Raw genomic sequence first — 17,751 nt, 5'->3', positions numbered from 1 at the left:
TGTGCCTGAATAAGTCTGTGAATTGTCATCATCTACTACCTGGGATTGTAATTCACAGCTAACTGGTACTGTTATTTAGGACAGGTGATTTTAATTGTCCTTTTAAATGAATAATGAACATGGAAAACAATTTCTAAATGGAAAAATGAAGTACTGAATTAACACAAAATGATCTGAAATGAACACAAAAGAAGATGATTAAGAAAGACAATAAGTTGATTTTACTCACTGAGAGTTTTTCCTTTGCTTGTTTAAATACACCAGGAGCCTGGTTTGTTTCACCAACTGCTGCTGAGAGACCCAAAGAAAGACTTGATGGTTAAAAATAACAGTAATAATAAGCATTTTCACTTAGTATACCTGTTAGAACACTCATATACCTTGGAACTACAATGCAAAATAATTATCTTGTGAATAAGTCTCAGTGAACTGTATGCAGAAATGTGCTCATCCTAAAAATGTCTTATATTCACTGTACTTGATGTAAAATTGTACTTCACATGTGTCAAAGAAATCCAGCTTTTGTATTCATGTACCTGGCAATCTAAGAATCACAGTAAAAAGTTCCAAGAACAACTATAAGAGGCTCTATTTCTGAAGGTTCACTGATCTTAAGAGAGCAATGAACAATTGTCCTGTAAAAATCAGGCTTAAGTAATCCACTGGTGGAATAAAGGACACTGAAATCACCACTATTTAAAATATCAGCCAAAATTCCAGTTGTAAAGAGAGAGATTGTCTGGTAAATTACCATCCCAGATGGGTCACTATGGTCAGTGCGTCATAGCTCAACCAAGCTCTCAGACTTCATCATTCAAATTACACCGGGCACATTATATATATACAGTGTATTAACTGTTTCACATATATATATACAGCACATATATATATACAGTGTACTAACTGTTTCATTTCGCTGATGTAATATGGACTTAAGATTCTCCTCTCTGAGTTGGATTCCATCCTTACAAAGTTGTGTAATGGGGGAGCTTTTCAGAAAGCAAGCTATTAGTTTCAGCCTAATGATGCTGTTCTAGAAGTCAGTGGCTGCATAAGAACTATCTACATATGAAATCCTTTGGCATCTCCGCCATAAAGGCCCTTAGAAAATGCAGAAGTGTGCAGTGCAGTGGGCACAGATGACTTCCTCTAGTAGTGATCCCAATTGTCTGCCAGCTGTTACAGCAGCCCTAACACACTGCACAGGATGGAGACATTTGATTTTCTCCTCTCCCCGTGCAGTTCCTAGGCATGGCGAGGGGATCTCTGGCTTCCTACCGCACTTCCACTCAGTAGCTGGGTCCTCTTGGAATAATCTCCTTGATGGTTTTGTTTTTTTTTTTTTCCCTAAACTGAATGAGTAGGAAAGAAAACTTAGGAGGAGGAAAAGAATATACAGCTACATACTATACTTCTGGATTTTTACCACTGATAAGGACAGCACAGCCCATCAGTATCACATTTTACCCCATCTATTACTGCTGGCTTTGGTCAGTTTTCCATGTCTTCTAAATAATCACAAACTATATTTTTCCTCCTTCCTTTGGTATTGAAACCTCATCAGCCACCACTTTGAAGTGGAAAGCACAGCTGTGCTGCTCTTGCTGACTTACCTGGTAAGCACCACAACTTCTCTATCTGAACAAAAGATCTCTACATGTCTGCCAGCAGTTTAAGTACACAACAAGCATCCTTTGCCTCCTGAGGGACAGCAGAACTGAAATCTTGGAACAGAAGTGTATCACATCCTGACTCCTGCGCATAGCCAAGCAGTTGGCCTGGCCTTGCCCCATAACCATTCCTCTAATGGCACAATGGCAGCAGCAACTCACAGCCATAAAGCATGAGTCAGTGGGGTTTGCCTCCCATAACTACATCAGTCATGGCAAAGATTTCACTGCTCCTTCCTTGGAGTTGGCCACACACTTTCTTGTTCAAATGTTGAGGAAGAATCTCAAACAACAGCCCTTCCTTTGAAAATGGCGGTATATATTACCAGTTTTTGTCAGCACTTACCTCACGGTGACATGGGAGTTTTTTTTTTTTGTCCTGTTACTGAGAGGAACAGAATGACTTAATTTCCTGGCCCACTACATAGAAAATCCGAGATAATAATAATTTCCTATTGTAGACTCTTGCATCTTATGACTGGACATGTTTCATTTTGAAGACACAGATAAGGCAACATTGAGGTTTTAACTAACTGGAATTAAATAATATTTAATTAAATATGAATTAAATAAAGCTGCACAGACTACAGTGTTTTGGTGGGACTCCATTGGCCAAGTATCAAAAAAAGCTGAGAGGACCAATCCAAATAGGATGTACTGACAGCTGAAGCTGGCGTCAAGAAATGGTGCTGTGTTTTACATAAAAGAAAAGCACGAGCGAAACAATGTCCCTCTAAGTTTCTGATCCTGGACAGGACTGTATGACTGGTTTAGGTTCAGGGATATATACATTAACATATGGTTGCCTACCCTCTTGGTGTGCAGTGCCATATGATAAACTTGAACATGGTGTCTCTTCAACTCCCCTCATTAAGCATAAAGAGGGAAGGTGGAAGACAACAAGGGATAACTGAATTTTCCAGCAACAATGAGTACGGTGAAACATTTTTACAGATATTTTTGTTCACTCTGTGGCTTTAGAGCCCAAACCTTAAAGTTAAACTCACATCAACATTACAGTGAATTTTATGACCAATCTGTGTCCTTTTATGCTTGTTTTTTTGCTTATCTACGTGCTTAAATGCACTGAAAGATCATTCTTGTATTACATTTTTCTCTTCATCTAATATATCTCCTACACAACTTATCAAAAGCAGAAGAAAAAAGCTCTGACTGTTGCCAGGCAGCACACATTCAATCAAGGCACTGAGAAGATTTACTTATGCAAGACTACCAGGATGACTCAGGTCTGTGAGATGCTGCTGGACCAGAATACTTGAGAAGAATTAGAGTATGAGAGGGCAAGACAGCACTGACCACAGAGCTGCAGAAATGCAGAGATAGAATGCTACAAAGCCAACGTGCTTTTCGTGACACGAAGAATCAACTTCCCACTCCCAACACTTACTGAATCCTCCCCCTGCTCTTTTGCAAGAATACAAGAAGTTGTAACTGCTGTAAATAGTAAAACATACAGAAGAAGAGTTGTTTTAGTCTGTACTAAGCTTTATACCAAATATTATTTTTTTGCTTGAAATGCAATTGTAGTGTGAGCCCAGATTTCTTCTCTCTCAGCTTCATGCTGCACGTGGCTGGATTTCCCCTGTGGATTTTCACTGTACAGCATAAACATCAGTAAGAGTGCAAAGTGTAAAGGCAGATAACATCAATCAACAAAATGTAAGTCCGAAACACTTCTTATTATGCAGGAGAGTAAAGCAAAATAATGGAAATGCATACCATGGTTTAAGCTGTCAACATTTTCCCACCAGAAAAAAAGGCGTAAGAAAAGAGAAAGGAAAAAAAAAAAAAGGAAGAAAATGATGAGCAGAGATTCCTACAACAACACACTATAAGCATGATGCCAAATTACAACCACAGCACTTGGAGGTCCAAGCAATGACAAGCACACATGATCATGGCCTCCTTTAAATAAACAAATACCAGGAAAGAAAAAAAATAATGATTAAAAACAATGAAAAAAAGCAATACTATTTATGAAGATAGTCTTGGAGGAATAATAACTAAAAAAAAGAGAAAAGCCGCTATAGCCATGAGATTAAAAAAAAAAGTCTATGTTTGCCAGCCACATTGCATAACTGAACAGAATGCAGTCACCTGTCTGCTTCCGTTTAACACAGGAGAGATGAGTTGGTCTAGTATATTTGATAGCAGGTTTTAAAATGATTTTCCTGGAGGGAGAGTGGGCCTGAACTTCAGTTTTTTTAGCAAGTTCAGCTTTCTTATACACTGCTATGGACAAGAAAACACAAAAAAACATAATCAGGAAAAAAACAGCAAAGTATCATATGACAATACATCAAGTGGCAGGCCCACTGCTCCACAACTGCAACTCTAAGGTCAGCTTCTACTGAGGTGATCAAACCTAAATTGGAAGAGGGGCAGCACTGATGCATTCATCTCACGTGTGCTTCCCAGAACTCTGTGGGGATTCCTACAGTGAAACGATACTGGTGGAGCAGTGAGCCTTGCACATGGCTTTTCACATAATTGTACAATGTCTCATTAAATAGCACCACACGTAATAGTGTTAGGACCCACATCAACTACAACAGAGTAACCTAACAATACTGCACAATACTATGAAAAAAAAAAAAATTGAAAAAAAAAAATAATAAATATATATAGTAATAGTGAGTGTTAAATGAACCTTTTTTCCTTCTCACTTCATCTCTGGAGAGTGTGCTAGGTTCCTTTTTAGCTATTTTCCTTTCAGGAGTAGAAATCCTGCCTCTCCCAGTTTTAAAAGGTTTCTCTTTTTTATGCTTATCGAGAGATGATCTTCGCAATTCTCTCTCTGCCTTCTCCTCTTTAGGAACAGTCTCTAACTGTTCAGTCATGATGCTCCTATCATCATCTGTAGGATCAGAGCAAATTGTAACAACAAACAGAAGATTAGTAACAAATGTCAGCAATACTGCAGCGGATGCAGGGTAAAAATTGTTGAAGACCAACCAGATGAATTAATTTAAAAAAAAAAAAAAAAAAGGGCAGGCAATTCTACCACTTTTTAAACATGCTGAAATTACTGTTACAGTTACAATAATTTTGCTTTTTGATCATTACGTTTTGGAAGCAAAAAATATAAAACAAAACAAAAAGGATAATGCACACCTTGAGTATCTGCCCAGAGACTGTCTGTGTCCATGATGGAGTCATCAACTGTTGTTTCATCTTTGTAATCATCACACGTCTCTGTTTTGTAGTCAGTGAGCAACATTTCCTCTCTCTCAGGTGAAGCAGGAGCTTCTGGGGAGCCCTCCCTTGGCTCAGCTTGAATGTCAACCACTTCTTCAATCTCTAGCTCCTCTTCAGCCTGGGAGTCCACTGCTTCGATGTCTTCCTGCTGGGTAGCAGCGAAACGTACACTGTGAGAAGCAGATTCGCCCTCATCAACTGTTGTCTGCACCACTGTGATAAAGTCATCCTCTACTGTCACAACTGATTCAATAATGCCTTTCAGTTCAGGCAGTGCTTCTGGGCAAACCTTGGCTAGCAATTCTTCGTCAGTAGGTTTCCTGAAGTCCATTTCTTGGGGCATTTCTGATATAAGATGTTTATCCTCTTCCTTCTCTTCTTGTCCACCTTCTTCCTTTTCTTCCTCGTGTTCTTCTCTTTTTGTGGCCTCAGCTGTCACTTCCAATGGCAGTAGGGTTTGGACTTCTGTAGGTTTCACAACTGTATCAGGAATCTTCTCTGTTTCCTCTGGAGGCTGTGGGATGCTCTCCATCTGAATCTCAGCAGGCTCTTCTTGGGGAGGCTCAGCTTTTGGAAGGAGGAGCTCCATGGAAGGCTCTTTTGCTGGCAACTGTGTAGACACCTCTTCCTCTGACACAGACGGCTTTGGAGCTTCTCCTTTGATATCCTCCTGTTTCAAGGGTTCTCCGTTCAAACTTTCTTGGATTTGATCATGTTCTCCACTGGATTCATAAGATTCTTCTTTATCAACTGCCTCTTGATGTACCAGATCAGGCTTAGTTACTTTTTCCTTAATTTCTGTTTCAGACAGTTTGGTGCTGTCCTTCACATAACTAGACTCAGTCTTGGAAAGTAAATCTGCATCCTTTGCTTCTCTGGACAAGATGATCTGATCTTTCTGTTGAGTTTCTTTGGGTTCAGGCTCTGTTTTTTTAATGGGGGCTTTGTCCTTCCCTGAAGGGAGAGAAACAGCCTCACTGATCCTACTATCTAACTGACTCTGATATTCTTGGTCAGCTCTCATTGCAGCCACTTCCATATCATGCTTTATGGCATTGTAGTCTGGTTTTATTGGAGCTTCTACCTCAGCTATTTCAGGAACGACACTAAGAGTCTTCTCCTTCTCCATCAAGAAAGAAACAGCATCCCTTTCTGCTGTTACCTCTGTAGCTAATATTCTGTCATAAGTGGTATCATCGGGTACATGAGCTTTATCAGACACACCTTCCTCTTTCATTTCTAAGATTGCCTCAGGTCTGGTCTTCTCTGAATCTTTACCGGGATAGACCTCTTTAGAGTCAACTTGATCTTCACTTTTTTCCAACACAGTATCGAGCTTCTCCTTTTTCTCCTGCTCGAAGTCCCTCGCTAGAAAAGACTCACCAGTTGCATGCTGCGCTAAGTCTTTTTCACCGAGGAATTCTTCCTTGGATTTTTCAGCTGCTGCCAGCTTCACTTCTATTAAAGACAGGTCAGGAGCTAGGCTGCGTCTCAATTTTTCATCTGTGCCTTCGTAAAAGGGACAAGTTTCACTTGTTAAATTCTCACTGTCCTGTACCGGAGAAGGGAGCGGGACTGTGTACTTATTGAAAACACAGTAGCCCAAGTCTTCTAGCTGACTTTCAGCTTTTAGAGTTATGTGGTTTTCATCTGTCACAGATGCCAGGGCTGTGCTGCTGTCTTCCACAACAGCATCAGAAGGAACTGACTTCTTTTGTGCCACCTCAGCATCTGCACTCACAGATGCTACTCTAGATCTCGTCCCTGCTAAGTCTAACATTTCAGGCAGGTCAGGAGCCAAGACAGCACCATTTTTGTAATAGTCTTTGGCTGGGAAAGGCGATTCCACCAAAGTCTCAGGCTGGACTTTTTCTTCTGCCATAGGTTTTTCTTCTTCAATGTGCTCATCTTCTTCTCTGCTATCAATGGGGAAGCAAGGGGCCCTCTCCATTGCTGGTGTGGTTGCTGGCAAGTAGTCATCACCTTCATCCATACTCCCACTAGTGTTAGTTAGAATATCTGATGCAAGGGGAGAAAGATCATGTGCACGGCCAAAGCTAAATCCCAGAGCTATAGAATCCAGGCAGGACATGGGCAGGTTAATAGACATACTTCTCTGCTCAATTGCAGATCTGCCCCCAAGTCCCAGGCTCCTGCTCAGAGTTAGGTCGTCTTTATTTTTGCTGTGGAGCTCCCGCTTATCCCCATAGACTTTGGGGTCAATAGTGAACATTCTTTCTGTTGGGGAACTGGGTTCTTCAGATTTGTCTGGCGTATAGCTCTGAGCCAGGGTACTGTACCCTACTTCATGAGCAGGCATGCCCTGCCGCTGATCCATCTGTAATTCCTCCTCCTCTTCCTCTTCCTCTTTGTCTTCAGGTATTAAACGATCTGCCTGGTAAGTCTCATATGCACTCTCATTAGTGTCACTTAGCTCATAGTAATCACTGCCTTGTTTTAGAGTGCCTGTTTTGAAGGCTTCCTCTTTCAGTGCAGAGGTTTCAAAATACTTGGACATTCCTGATCGATCCACTTCTGCTTTCATTTCATGAGTAGCTGAAACACTTTCCTTATCCTCCTTGGTTTCTTTTTTAACGTCTTTCTCTTGAGAAGGTTCTCGAGTAGTAGTCTTATCAGTGGTTGAGCTCAGTGCCCCAGGGCTCTTCTCTATTATTTGGGATAACTGTGGAGTATCAAGGTGCTCAGTAGTTTTCTCAGGGATTGGTACATGGCTTGATTTGCCAGGGGATACCTCTGTGCTTGGCTGCACGTCCTTTTTCGTAGCTGCTGTTGCTTGGAGCCCACTTTGGTCCATTTCTTTTTCTGCCTTGAAAAGATCAGACATTTTAGTTTCAGCATCCTTTGAGAAGTCTGCTTTGTCTTGGGAAAGTGTCTTAACTTCAGGTTTTGTGGTAAATTTACCATCGTCTAATATTCGAGCCTCCCCTTTATCATAGAAGTCATACCTCTCTTCCTCATCAGCCTCATCCTTGGTCACATCCTTTTCCTGCCCCCATGCAGGGATTTTCTGCATGCTTGGTGTTTTCAGGCCATCTACAGTTACTGCTGAGACTTCTTGCAGAGTCAGGGTCATGCCCCTGTGGGTCTGTTCATCTTTAGCAAATTCTTTGGCAAAGAGTTGGTCGGCGGGTTCCAGTTTTGTTTTGGCACTGTCTTTGAGGGGAAGACCCTGGGGTGTAGCAAGAGATAGGCCTGAAGGCAGTTCGCTTTTGGCTGCTTCTGTCTTGGGTTCTGATGCCAACAGAGAACTTCCTTCACGGCTGATGGCAAAATCTTGGACATCTTTAAGGTCATCTTTAAATGTCATAGATATAACTTGGTTGGATGATGAGGGCTTATCTGCAGTCCTTTCTTCTGTTTCGCTACCTTTAGGCGATTCAGACAGCAAGTCCTTTTGTACTTGAGAAATAGGAAGCTTAGCAGGAGGTTCTCCAAAACTGGCTTCCAATTTCTTCTGTGAATCAGTTTCCAAGATCTGTTCTGATAGAGGTGAAGGCATTTTTTCTTTGTCTTTGCTCTGTGAATCCTTTTTATCTGTAGCCTCTGTTTTTGTTGGCTGTGGAACTAAGGCATCATATTTAGGTTGCTCAGTCTTACTGTCTTTTCCAGATTCCTGTCGCTTTGTGTCTAATGGATCTGTTGTGAAAGGGCATGTGCCCTCCTGGACACGGAATTCCATCTTCGTGGCTGCAATTAAATCTGAAGTAGTTTGTTTGGGTTTTATAATAAAATTATTTAAAGCACTTATAGGCAGGCAGTCATGTGGTGTACAGAACATCTTGATATGAGTGATGGAGAGGGAAAAATATGCAAACATGCAGCAAGGCTATCCACACAGAAATCTGCTTTAAAGCATTATATCCTAGTTTCCTTTCAATATGTGATGTTCTGTAGCGAAAACGTGACTTGCACATAAGTCAATATGTGACATTTCATCTGACGACTTCATCTTGGTAATTTTTGCTGGACTCTGGGGCTTATGTTAGTTTTACTTTTCTAAGTTTCATAAGATTAAGTCCAATGAACAGCATCATTGTGTGCTGCTTACATTTAAAACAAATATATTTACACATTTCTATATTTATTTTACCTTTTTCATCCACATGTGTCCTAAACTGAAGAAGTAATACATATAGGAGGTGTGTCAGAAGAGGCTACTGCTCAAACTGCACCAACTTTTGACATTTATCCCTTGGCAAATGAAAAAAATCTCACTGTTGCCATAAACTGGACTGTGCAAATCAGCAGAAGAGCTACTAATAGTGCCAGATCTCAGAGGTCTCCAACATGGTCAGTCGTCTTCAGTTGTAACTGAATACCAGCCATGTTTCAGTGACTGCAGCACAGCCCTAATTAAGTTAATTTTAAACTTAAAGTTTAAAAGTACTACACTTACAACATGCCACTATATTTGCATGGAGTACTATCTAGTTAAGTTATTTTTACATATACTATGTTAATCTTTAATATCATGTTATTTTTTTATATCCTCTGGAAAATGATGATTCCTATCACATGGGGATAAAAATAAATACTGCAGAATACTTCCTGCATTAGTCTGTGAATAACGATTTACAAGTTTTTCTTTCTAAAACTTATTACAACAATCATTAGGCCAGATCTAGATCTCCTTATATCTGATTTAAAGTCCATGGAGCCATTTTCTGACTCAGATGAATATGAATTTTTCAGAATAACTACTATCAAACTACTGGTCATTCTTTAAATGTTTGCATACAATTAAAGAAGGCTACTGCCATTCTACATTTTGCAGGTAGAAAGAAACCAGAATTGGTGACTTGCAGAATCTATGAAGTATAGGAACAAAGCCACTGAGCAGATGTCATCCTTCCTTCACAGAAATGAATTAACTAGATACTGATTTTTCTTGCATATCCTATCATGGCTTTTACTCTATTACCAATGAACAACATCAATGGCGTCTAAAGATATTCTGACTGCCAATTTAATTTTCTTCAGGTGGGTCTGACGGAAAGTCAGTTCCCCAGATGCAGCCCTTCTTCACCAGGTACTGAATGGGCATGTCACTACTCCATTCAATGTGTCTTCACACCTCGTTACACCGACTGACTAGAAATGCCATCAAAAACACTATCTTGAAGCCTAGTTCTCATGTACTGAAGGACAATTGCTTGGAATAAATACTTTGCCACTGTAAGCAGATCAGAACTTGATGCTGTACACCCCATCCTAAACTTCATGAAGAAGGCAAATATCCCAATGCAGTTGATGGGGCTTTGTCTGAGCAGGGCACTCTTGTGAGGTTAAACCTTTGTAATAAGGGAAGACACGCAAAAAAAATCAGTTTTTGCAATGATCAAGGGAGAAGGGATGGGCTGCAATGGAAGGCAAGGATATGACATAAGAAGCAATAGCTTTAGGGAAGCTAAACCAGAATGCACTGAAGCACACGCACACAAAAAAAATACTGCACGCTGCAAATGAAAGCATTTCTACAATTCAAGCCTCTTTATGTCATAGTTAAATTCATTAAATCTACTTTTTGAAAGAAAAGCAGATGAATCTCTGCACCAAAAAGAAAAAAATATACAAACATTAGCAATGTGACTGGCAAACATGTCTGAGATGGGGGGAAAAAGGCTTGCGCAGAGGAATCGGCTTAGCTGCAAAGCACTCGTATCATGGCAAAGTAAAAAAAACAACAACATAGGAATCAGCTGCAGTGGTGGGAAACCATGTTGTCATACAGCACCTATGCAATCACAGTATCTGCTACACACTCTTCAAGCATAATAACAAGAGCAGTCATACTAATAAATGGAAAGAACAGGAAATGAAGCAGCCTTGAAAAGCACTGGAGAAAGCTGGAAGATTGGCTGGCAGCAAACACATGCAATCCTATGGAGGACACACCTTCCGCAGCCAAGGAAGGGGATGTGTCTTTCGGAGGCATTTCCCCCACAACTGTTAGGCTCTCCCTGCTGGATGCCACACTTGGTATTTTGTCTTCATGACACACCGTGGCCTTCAAACCAAAATCCAGCTGACCCTCACCGAGGCCCTTGGCCTGCTCTGAAGGCTCAGTGGGCCCATGCTCTTTCCCCAGTTGCGTTCCAGGAAGAGCAGCAGGTTTTACTTCCACAGCCATCGGACTCTCTACTGGTTCTTCTTGGAGATGGAAAAAGGAGGCGACATCAACACCAACAGTAAACAACAAGCACAAAGCTCAACAGGACTGGTTTTCTTAACACTTTCAGCTCTGAACATTTCAGAATTGCATGTCAAAGGTTTGCTAGAAACCAGCCCATTTTAATTGCAATAGAATTGATTTTTCCCAAAGAAAAAATACAAAACAAACACAAGAACCCTGCCGCCCCCAGAGAAGCACGTTTGTATTGTAAGATGAGAGCTGAAAGTGCTTTATAAGTACACCTCTCCCAAAGATGACAGTGGGTCAAATATTCATTGGAATGGAGATGATATTGAATGATGGATGGCTCTGACAAACATCAATGCACTTCTCATAAACGTGCTGTTTAACCCAGTACAAGACACTGAATTGAGGTGGGCTAAGGTAGGAGTCATTAATTTCTTCCTCCTATGCTGTTACTGACTGCTAAATGACAGTGAGTCTGCTAATTACACAAGTCCTAGATTTGGCAAAGTATTCAGCCACTTGAACAGTCTTAATAAAGCCTTGCACATAGCTGGTAACTGGTGATTTCACCAGAGTCCAGCCAAGTCTCTTACACTGAGTGGTTTATAAACTGCTTCTCCCTTAGGCTGCCTGAGATCTGAACCCTGTACGTGAAAATCACCGCTGTAGCACAAGGACTCTTCATTAGCTTTCCTGTCTCCCTCACTAAGCCCCCAGGCTCCTCTCCTCACCACCAATTAAGCCAAAGAAACCAATGAACACCGTGTAACTAACTGTATGTTCCTCTGAGATTCTGAAACCTATCACTTTGCCTACAGGCTGCTACAATCAGTAATGTAGTACCAAGAATGGCTTTTATTCTATTCTTGCCATGGAAGAATGTCTCCATTCTGTCTTGCCACTGCTGTTCAGACACAATATTACTTTGTTTTGCTGGTATCACCTCCAATAGGAAATTAGGATTCACTGTGAATCCTTTGATTCAGCATAACATGTAAGCAGCTGACCACCAGCCAAACTCAAATAAACCTGATGACTGCTCTGGGTTTTAAGTACAGTCCCATATTGAAGGACTTTGCTGAATCAGAAGAAAGTGGTCTTGAATCTGAATCTCCTGGCATTAAAATTAAACCTTTTTACAAGGGCATGATTTTTCTCCCAAGACTGACTCAGTTAAAGCTAGGCAATCAACCATCCACGTTAGTTGTGGTCTTTAAAAAGTAATTTAAAGGAACACAAACACTGTTTGAGGCTGAGAAACTATCAGTATGTAAGGTATAATATTATTAATAACATGCATAAATGTAGTTAGGGAAAGGTACTGTATCTTAAGTGAACAGAAGCCAGAAGATTCAGAATCAGAACTGGACCAATGCCTGCGGGATATTTACATGTGGTCAGACTGTAAAAGGAGCCGAGCAGAACAGGAAGTGTCCAGACAATAGAGGCCCTTACTCAAATAACTTGCTGTGCTGCAATTTTTTTTCCCTCCAATTTTAGGTAGTTGTATGGTGCATTTCTTTTAATTAAAGGAGTCATTTTACCCCATTTTTATGGCAATTACAGCACTCAATGCCATGTGGTTAAACCGAATTACTCACTAAGTCTTTTCTTTATTAGGTAAAAGTAGTACATATCTATTACCAAAACCCCTACAGGTTAGGCTTCTGGTGCAAAGCACTGCCTAGGTTCCCTTCAAAGTGGCAGAGGAAAAGCCCCCAGAGGACAAATTGTATCATCTATATTAGACCCCTGTTTTACTAAGTACACAGCTCAGAAATGGCTAAAATTTAGGGAGAAAAATCCCATCCTCACCACTAATGCACAGAAAGCATTGTGTCTCTCTCACTATGACTAGAACTCATCATACAGAATTTTTGAGAATATGAAAACTTTAAGGAATCACTGAAAAAGGACTTGAATGAAGTACAGACTTCATTGCAGCAGCTGGAAAAAGACCAGCTGCAAATGAAAAGGTTTTCAAGAATGGATAAGCACATGTGTACACAGAGGCAAACAACTTGATACATAAACAATGCTAAGGATATCAAAAGTTTGCACAAGCAAACTGTTTCAGTAGATGCAGATGTGTATGACTGGCAATTATGCTGCTTATGAGCTGAAAACTAGGAATGTTTTAAGAACAAATAGAGAAACTCAACTACAGTAAGGCTACTCCTGTGACTTTCTGACTCTCCCAGCTTTGGGCAGATATCCTGACACTAACAATCTGCAGTTATTTGCATTGCTCTCATTCTGGTGCTGCTGCACTACTGGGCTACCTTATCCCATTCACTGTGGATGAGTGTCCTTTTCTTGAAATGCCCCACAGAGCTATTTCAGTCACAGACCTCCGCCTTCCTGAGACACACATCCCCAGAGAATTCAGAACTGCTTTTAACTTCACCTCCTGTATCCCAAGATTAAGTTAATCAAATGCTGCCTGATGAAATATGATCCGGTTTGCTTTGGATAACAAGGCACAGTTCTCATTAGGCACTGAAACAGATTCTCCCTTGACTCCCAAAAAAAAACCAACAACATTTGATTTTATGTAAATTCCAGAGATAAAGTAATACTTATTGATGGACTTAGGCTGCAGAAGGAAGGGGTACAGGAACAAAGAAACAGTAAACTTTTTAACACGTCTGCCTTGTTTGCAGCCAGCTGACAGAGTGTCAACTGGGTGCATCCACAGAACAACCAGAATCAAACATGACCCAATACTGCCTGAAGGCACCAGTATGTACTGGGGGGAAAAAAACCTGATTTCCTTTGCCTAGTGAAGACCTGAAGATTCTCTACTGCTAACTCTAGTACAGACATTAGTTTAACTCAGCTGACTTACCTTCAGTAACAACCTTCTGACCTACTCTGCACGCTGTCCCTGGTAGTGATGTTCTGTCACAAAGAACAAATCACTGTCTGCTTCTTTTAACTAGCTGCTCTTTTTTCATCTGCTATAAACTTGGTTAGTAGACCTACAGCCCTGGTTTAAGCAAGAAGCCCAGAATTGCATTCAATTCTCACAATGCAGCTTCACTTTGAGAACAAAAGACTTTGGAGGAGTCTCACTCATTTTCCTTCCCCCAAAAGCAGCAGTACCAGGCATATATCTGTAATGGAATGGATGGCAGGTGGGTAGAGGGGAAGAGGAACAAAATGGGACCATGCTCAGTTCACCTTCATCATAGCCCAACAAGACCTCTGTGCTCTTCACTGTGGCACTGGGATGTGTACTAGAGCCAGCCCACTCTGAGCTGAACAAAGGGTGTTCATAGTACTCCTCATCCGAATTGTAGGGCTCATCATCGGGTACAGACACTGAGATGGAGGGGGCCAGGCGTTTACGCCACTCCCTGCTGGCAGCAGGCCCGCAGCCTGGGCAGAGGGGTAGCGGTCCCACCTTATCCTCCGCCCCTGCATCTACAAATAGACACACAGACAAAAACTGCAGGACAGACAGACAGAAACACGGTGAGACAGGATGGATACATGCACTAGCAACACTAGCCACTGTGTCATACTGCAGAGTGGATGAAATCAGCCAAGCTGCAAATTAACACACGATGGAGTAATGGGGCTGCCGTGTGTTTTATCGTGAGACATATATCTGGCACTTCCTACAAGGCCTACGAACACTGGGAACCAACAGTGGAGTAAATGAACTTCCACACTGCACTCATTATTTAGAGGAATACACACTGCAACTCAAACCACATCTCACAACTTGCATTGGCTGTTCTAAAAACTTGCAGACTACCCCAACAGTTGTATTCTTTTGTATTCTTCATAGTCATCGGGTGTAAACTGTAGTCATCAAGATGTACTTTTTTTTTCAAAGTCCTTTAATTACAAGTGTAAGCTAGTTTGCTTTTTGTCAATTGTGGTTTTGTCTGTTTCCAATGTACTCACTCCTCTCCTTTTCCTATAAATAAGTAATGGTTAAACAAATGAACAAACAAACACAAGTGCCTTCATCTAATTGCCAGCTTTCTTTGTTTCTGAAAAAGGCCACACAGACAACTACAACTTAAAGACCCCAGAGCTTCCAAAACTTTCCTCACAGATAGAAAGCACTGAGTCAGGAAGCGAGGCTTTAACACAGCAAAACTGATACTAGCCAGATCTCTGTGTGCAAAGCAAGACTAAAAAGGCTCATGGATGCTGCTGTTACTTCCATTACAGCAATTTTCATTCATCTCTATCATCTGGTCACACCTTGTGACCAAATTGATCCCATCTATAACAGTTCTACGCTTATCGCTGGCAAATAATAGTAAGTTTCAAGATTCTTTAATTAGCACACCATAACAGGATAACATCTGTGTCATAAAAAACAAACAAACAAAAAGGTAACCCTCTACTTTCTACCCCAACATGGCAGCAGGAGTCTGTTAGCACACTGATGGCTGTTTTGCCTGCCCCAGAAAAGGATGCTGCAATATTAACCAAACAATCAATGAAAAAAAAATAAAATAAAAAGAGAAAGAAAAATTATTCATTTTTCTTAATATTAGTAGCTGCCAAAGAAAGATGATCTGTTTGTAAGAGTCTGTGACAGCCCTGAGCTGGTCTGAACAGGAATGAATGTATGTTAAATGCACCTACACACAAATAAAACCACTGCCCAAAGGACGTTACAAGGCTCATACCCACAGTTTTGTTCAGGATAGAAACATTGCCTTGAGGTACTGGTAATTTAGATGCTTCACCCCCGTAGTGTAATCTAAAACACAGATTCAGGCAAGGTGTAGAGAAATATGCCAGCAGCCTGCCTCTGCTGAGCAGGAAACTGCAGCGCAGTGCAATAAGAGATGATAAATACAGGGCTGAACCTGGATTCCTACCTTTCCCTAGCACTTAAGACCTGGCAACAAGGTTGCAGTGAAGCATCTTCCCATCTTGATCCATCTGCAATGCATAACCAACAGATTTCTTCTCAATAGAAACTTCTACAGAATCCAGTGCCAGATTTGAGGAGCTCACTATTTGCAGAAGGTCAGTTTCATGAAGACATGTCACAGCACATGACAGACCGGGACACAACTTTCTCCTGAGAACATTCAAGACTGCAGCTTCTAGTGCCGTGCAGATGCCCTCGCACTAGTTTATGTTTATTACTGCGGTCAAGAACAGAAAGGGGTGTGATGCCCTTAATGTCTCTCTTGCTGGTAAAAGGGGATTGTGGAAAAGAGAACAGAAGGTTCATGTGGCCAGAAGTGCAACAGGGAGGGAGGACATGCACAAAGGGGGAGGTGGTGCACTACAGAGATGGAAAGTGCAATGAGAAAAGTGGGTGTTCTCTTTCTGGCTGTGCATCATATTTTAATCAGGGACCCTTTGGATGTGAAATGCACCAGTAGGAATGAAAATTAAACTCTCTAATCTCTCTAGTCTGATGCAAACAAGGAGGGAAATTGTTTCTTCCTGGGCTCTGCATGGAATGAGGGCAAAGAAACACAGGTCTGCTTCTGCTTTTTAACACAACAGGACGGACAACATGACAAATGCTCAAATACACACTATTGTGATGGGCCAAAATCATTGTAGAGTCTCACTGGAACCATTATGTCTGTGGCTATCACAGATTTACATCTTTTTCCAGTTTTGTTAAAGATATTTTCAAACTTACAGCAGAAAATTTCACTAACGTGACAAAGAACTCTCTTTAAAGAGAAACATGTTTGTATTTATGCAACAAAAAAAACCTCCTTTGCTATTTTAATCCCTTCTAATAGAAGAATTAATAGAAGAACTCCCACTGCATTCGAAAGTCCAAGATAAAAATCTTCTCATAAAGGCTAATTCAGCTTTAGCTTGCAGGTATATTTCAAAAATGCCTTTCATTAGATTATTATTACTGTCTATAGATCCTTTTTTATAGGGCATACGGTTACTTTCAGTTTGCTAAATATTCTTATTTGATATATAATGCATATCCTGAAATGCTTATTTCAAAATGGAAGGCAGTCCCTCAAGGCATGCTCCTATCTTGTAACATTTAGAAGAATTTTTACATGGAGATATTGCAGACCATTGTCAAAAGGCACAGAGCACAAAAGAAATGCCAGGTTGGCAAGAGAACACTGCATCAGTCCTGCATGACCAGATACAACTGATAAAAGGATCAGGCAGTGCTAGCGAAAATTTCATTTCCTGAGCAAAAATATGTTACAATAGGCAAAATAAATGAAATAATGTCAGTAAGGCAAATTAGTTCTCTTACCTTCTGCAGCAGTAAAAAGGGACAGGCTCATCGAAATGGTTTTTTGCAGCCAATGAAAGGAAGAAACCTACATCCACTGACTCCCTTCTCTCATGAAATACACTTGACCCACAAACCTCTTTGTTTTTTCTACCTTCTTTTTTTTTTTTTAATAATTTGTGTTTGCTGCATGGCTGGCCACATCCACCTTTGTCATGTCTACAACAGTGATTTCCTTCCCACTATGACTGAAGCCTTTTCTGAATTCAAAGCAATGCAACACACACTGACAAGCGTGCTAGGAAAATGTTTTGAGAAAGCAGAAAAAAAGGAAGCCTGAATCAGATACACACACCAAGTATGTTCTTCTTCAACAACAACTTTAGAAATGAACACATTTACAATTTGTATTCTTCTGAACAGAAAGACAGACAATGTAAAGGTGCATGGGGATGGAGAGCCAGATGGCATAGGCAACCGGAGGTTTAAACTGG

General features: G+C 40.8%; 1 protein-coding gene across 46 annotated transcripts in view; it reads right to left on the bottom strand.

Moving 5' to 3' along the window:
• Positions 1-17,751, bottom strand: part of MAP2 (microtubule associated protein 2) — a 186,503-nt gene that overhangs the window by 23,085 nt on the left and 145,667 nt on the right. For 18 of the 46 annotated variants that reach the window (XM_015867896.2, XM_015867902.2, XM_015867908.2 and 15 more), the window contains 5 exons: positions 10,806-11,060; positions 4,806-8,609; positions 4,342-4,548; positions 3,789-3,923; positions 230-291 (listed from right to left, as the gene is read on the bottom strand). In XM_015867896.2, the coding sequence (XP_015723382.1) occupies positions 230-291; positions 3,789-3,923; positions 4,342-4,548; positions 4,806-8,609; positions 10,806-11,060 (4,463 nt within the window). The remainder of the gene's footprint in view (positions 1-229; positions 292-3,788; positions 3,924-4,341; positions 4,549-4,805; positions 8,610-10,805; positions 11,061-17,751) is intronic. The other 28 variants (XM_015867921.2, XM_015867927.2, XM_015867922.2 and 25 more) reach the window with 13 other exon arrangements.

Source organism: Coturnix japonica, chromosome 7 (genome assembly GCF_001577835.2).
Source record: "Coturnix japonica isolate 7356 chromosome 7, Coturnix japonica 2.1, whole genome shotgun sequence".
Lineage (NCBI taxonomy): Eukaryota > Metazoa > Chordata > Aves > Galliformes > Phasianidae > Coturnix > Coturnix japonica.
The sequence above is the reverse complement of the archived record's forward strand: the minus strand, read 5'-3'. Positions and strand labels throughout refer to the sequence as shown.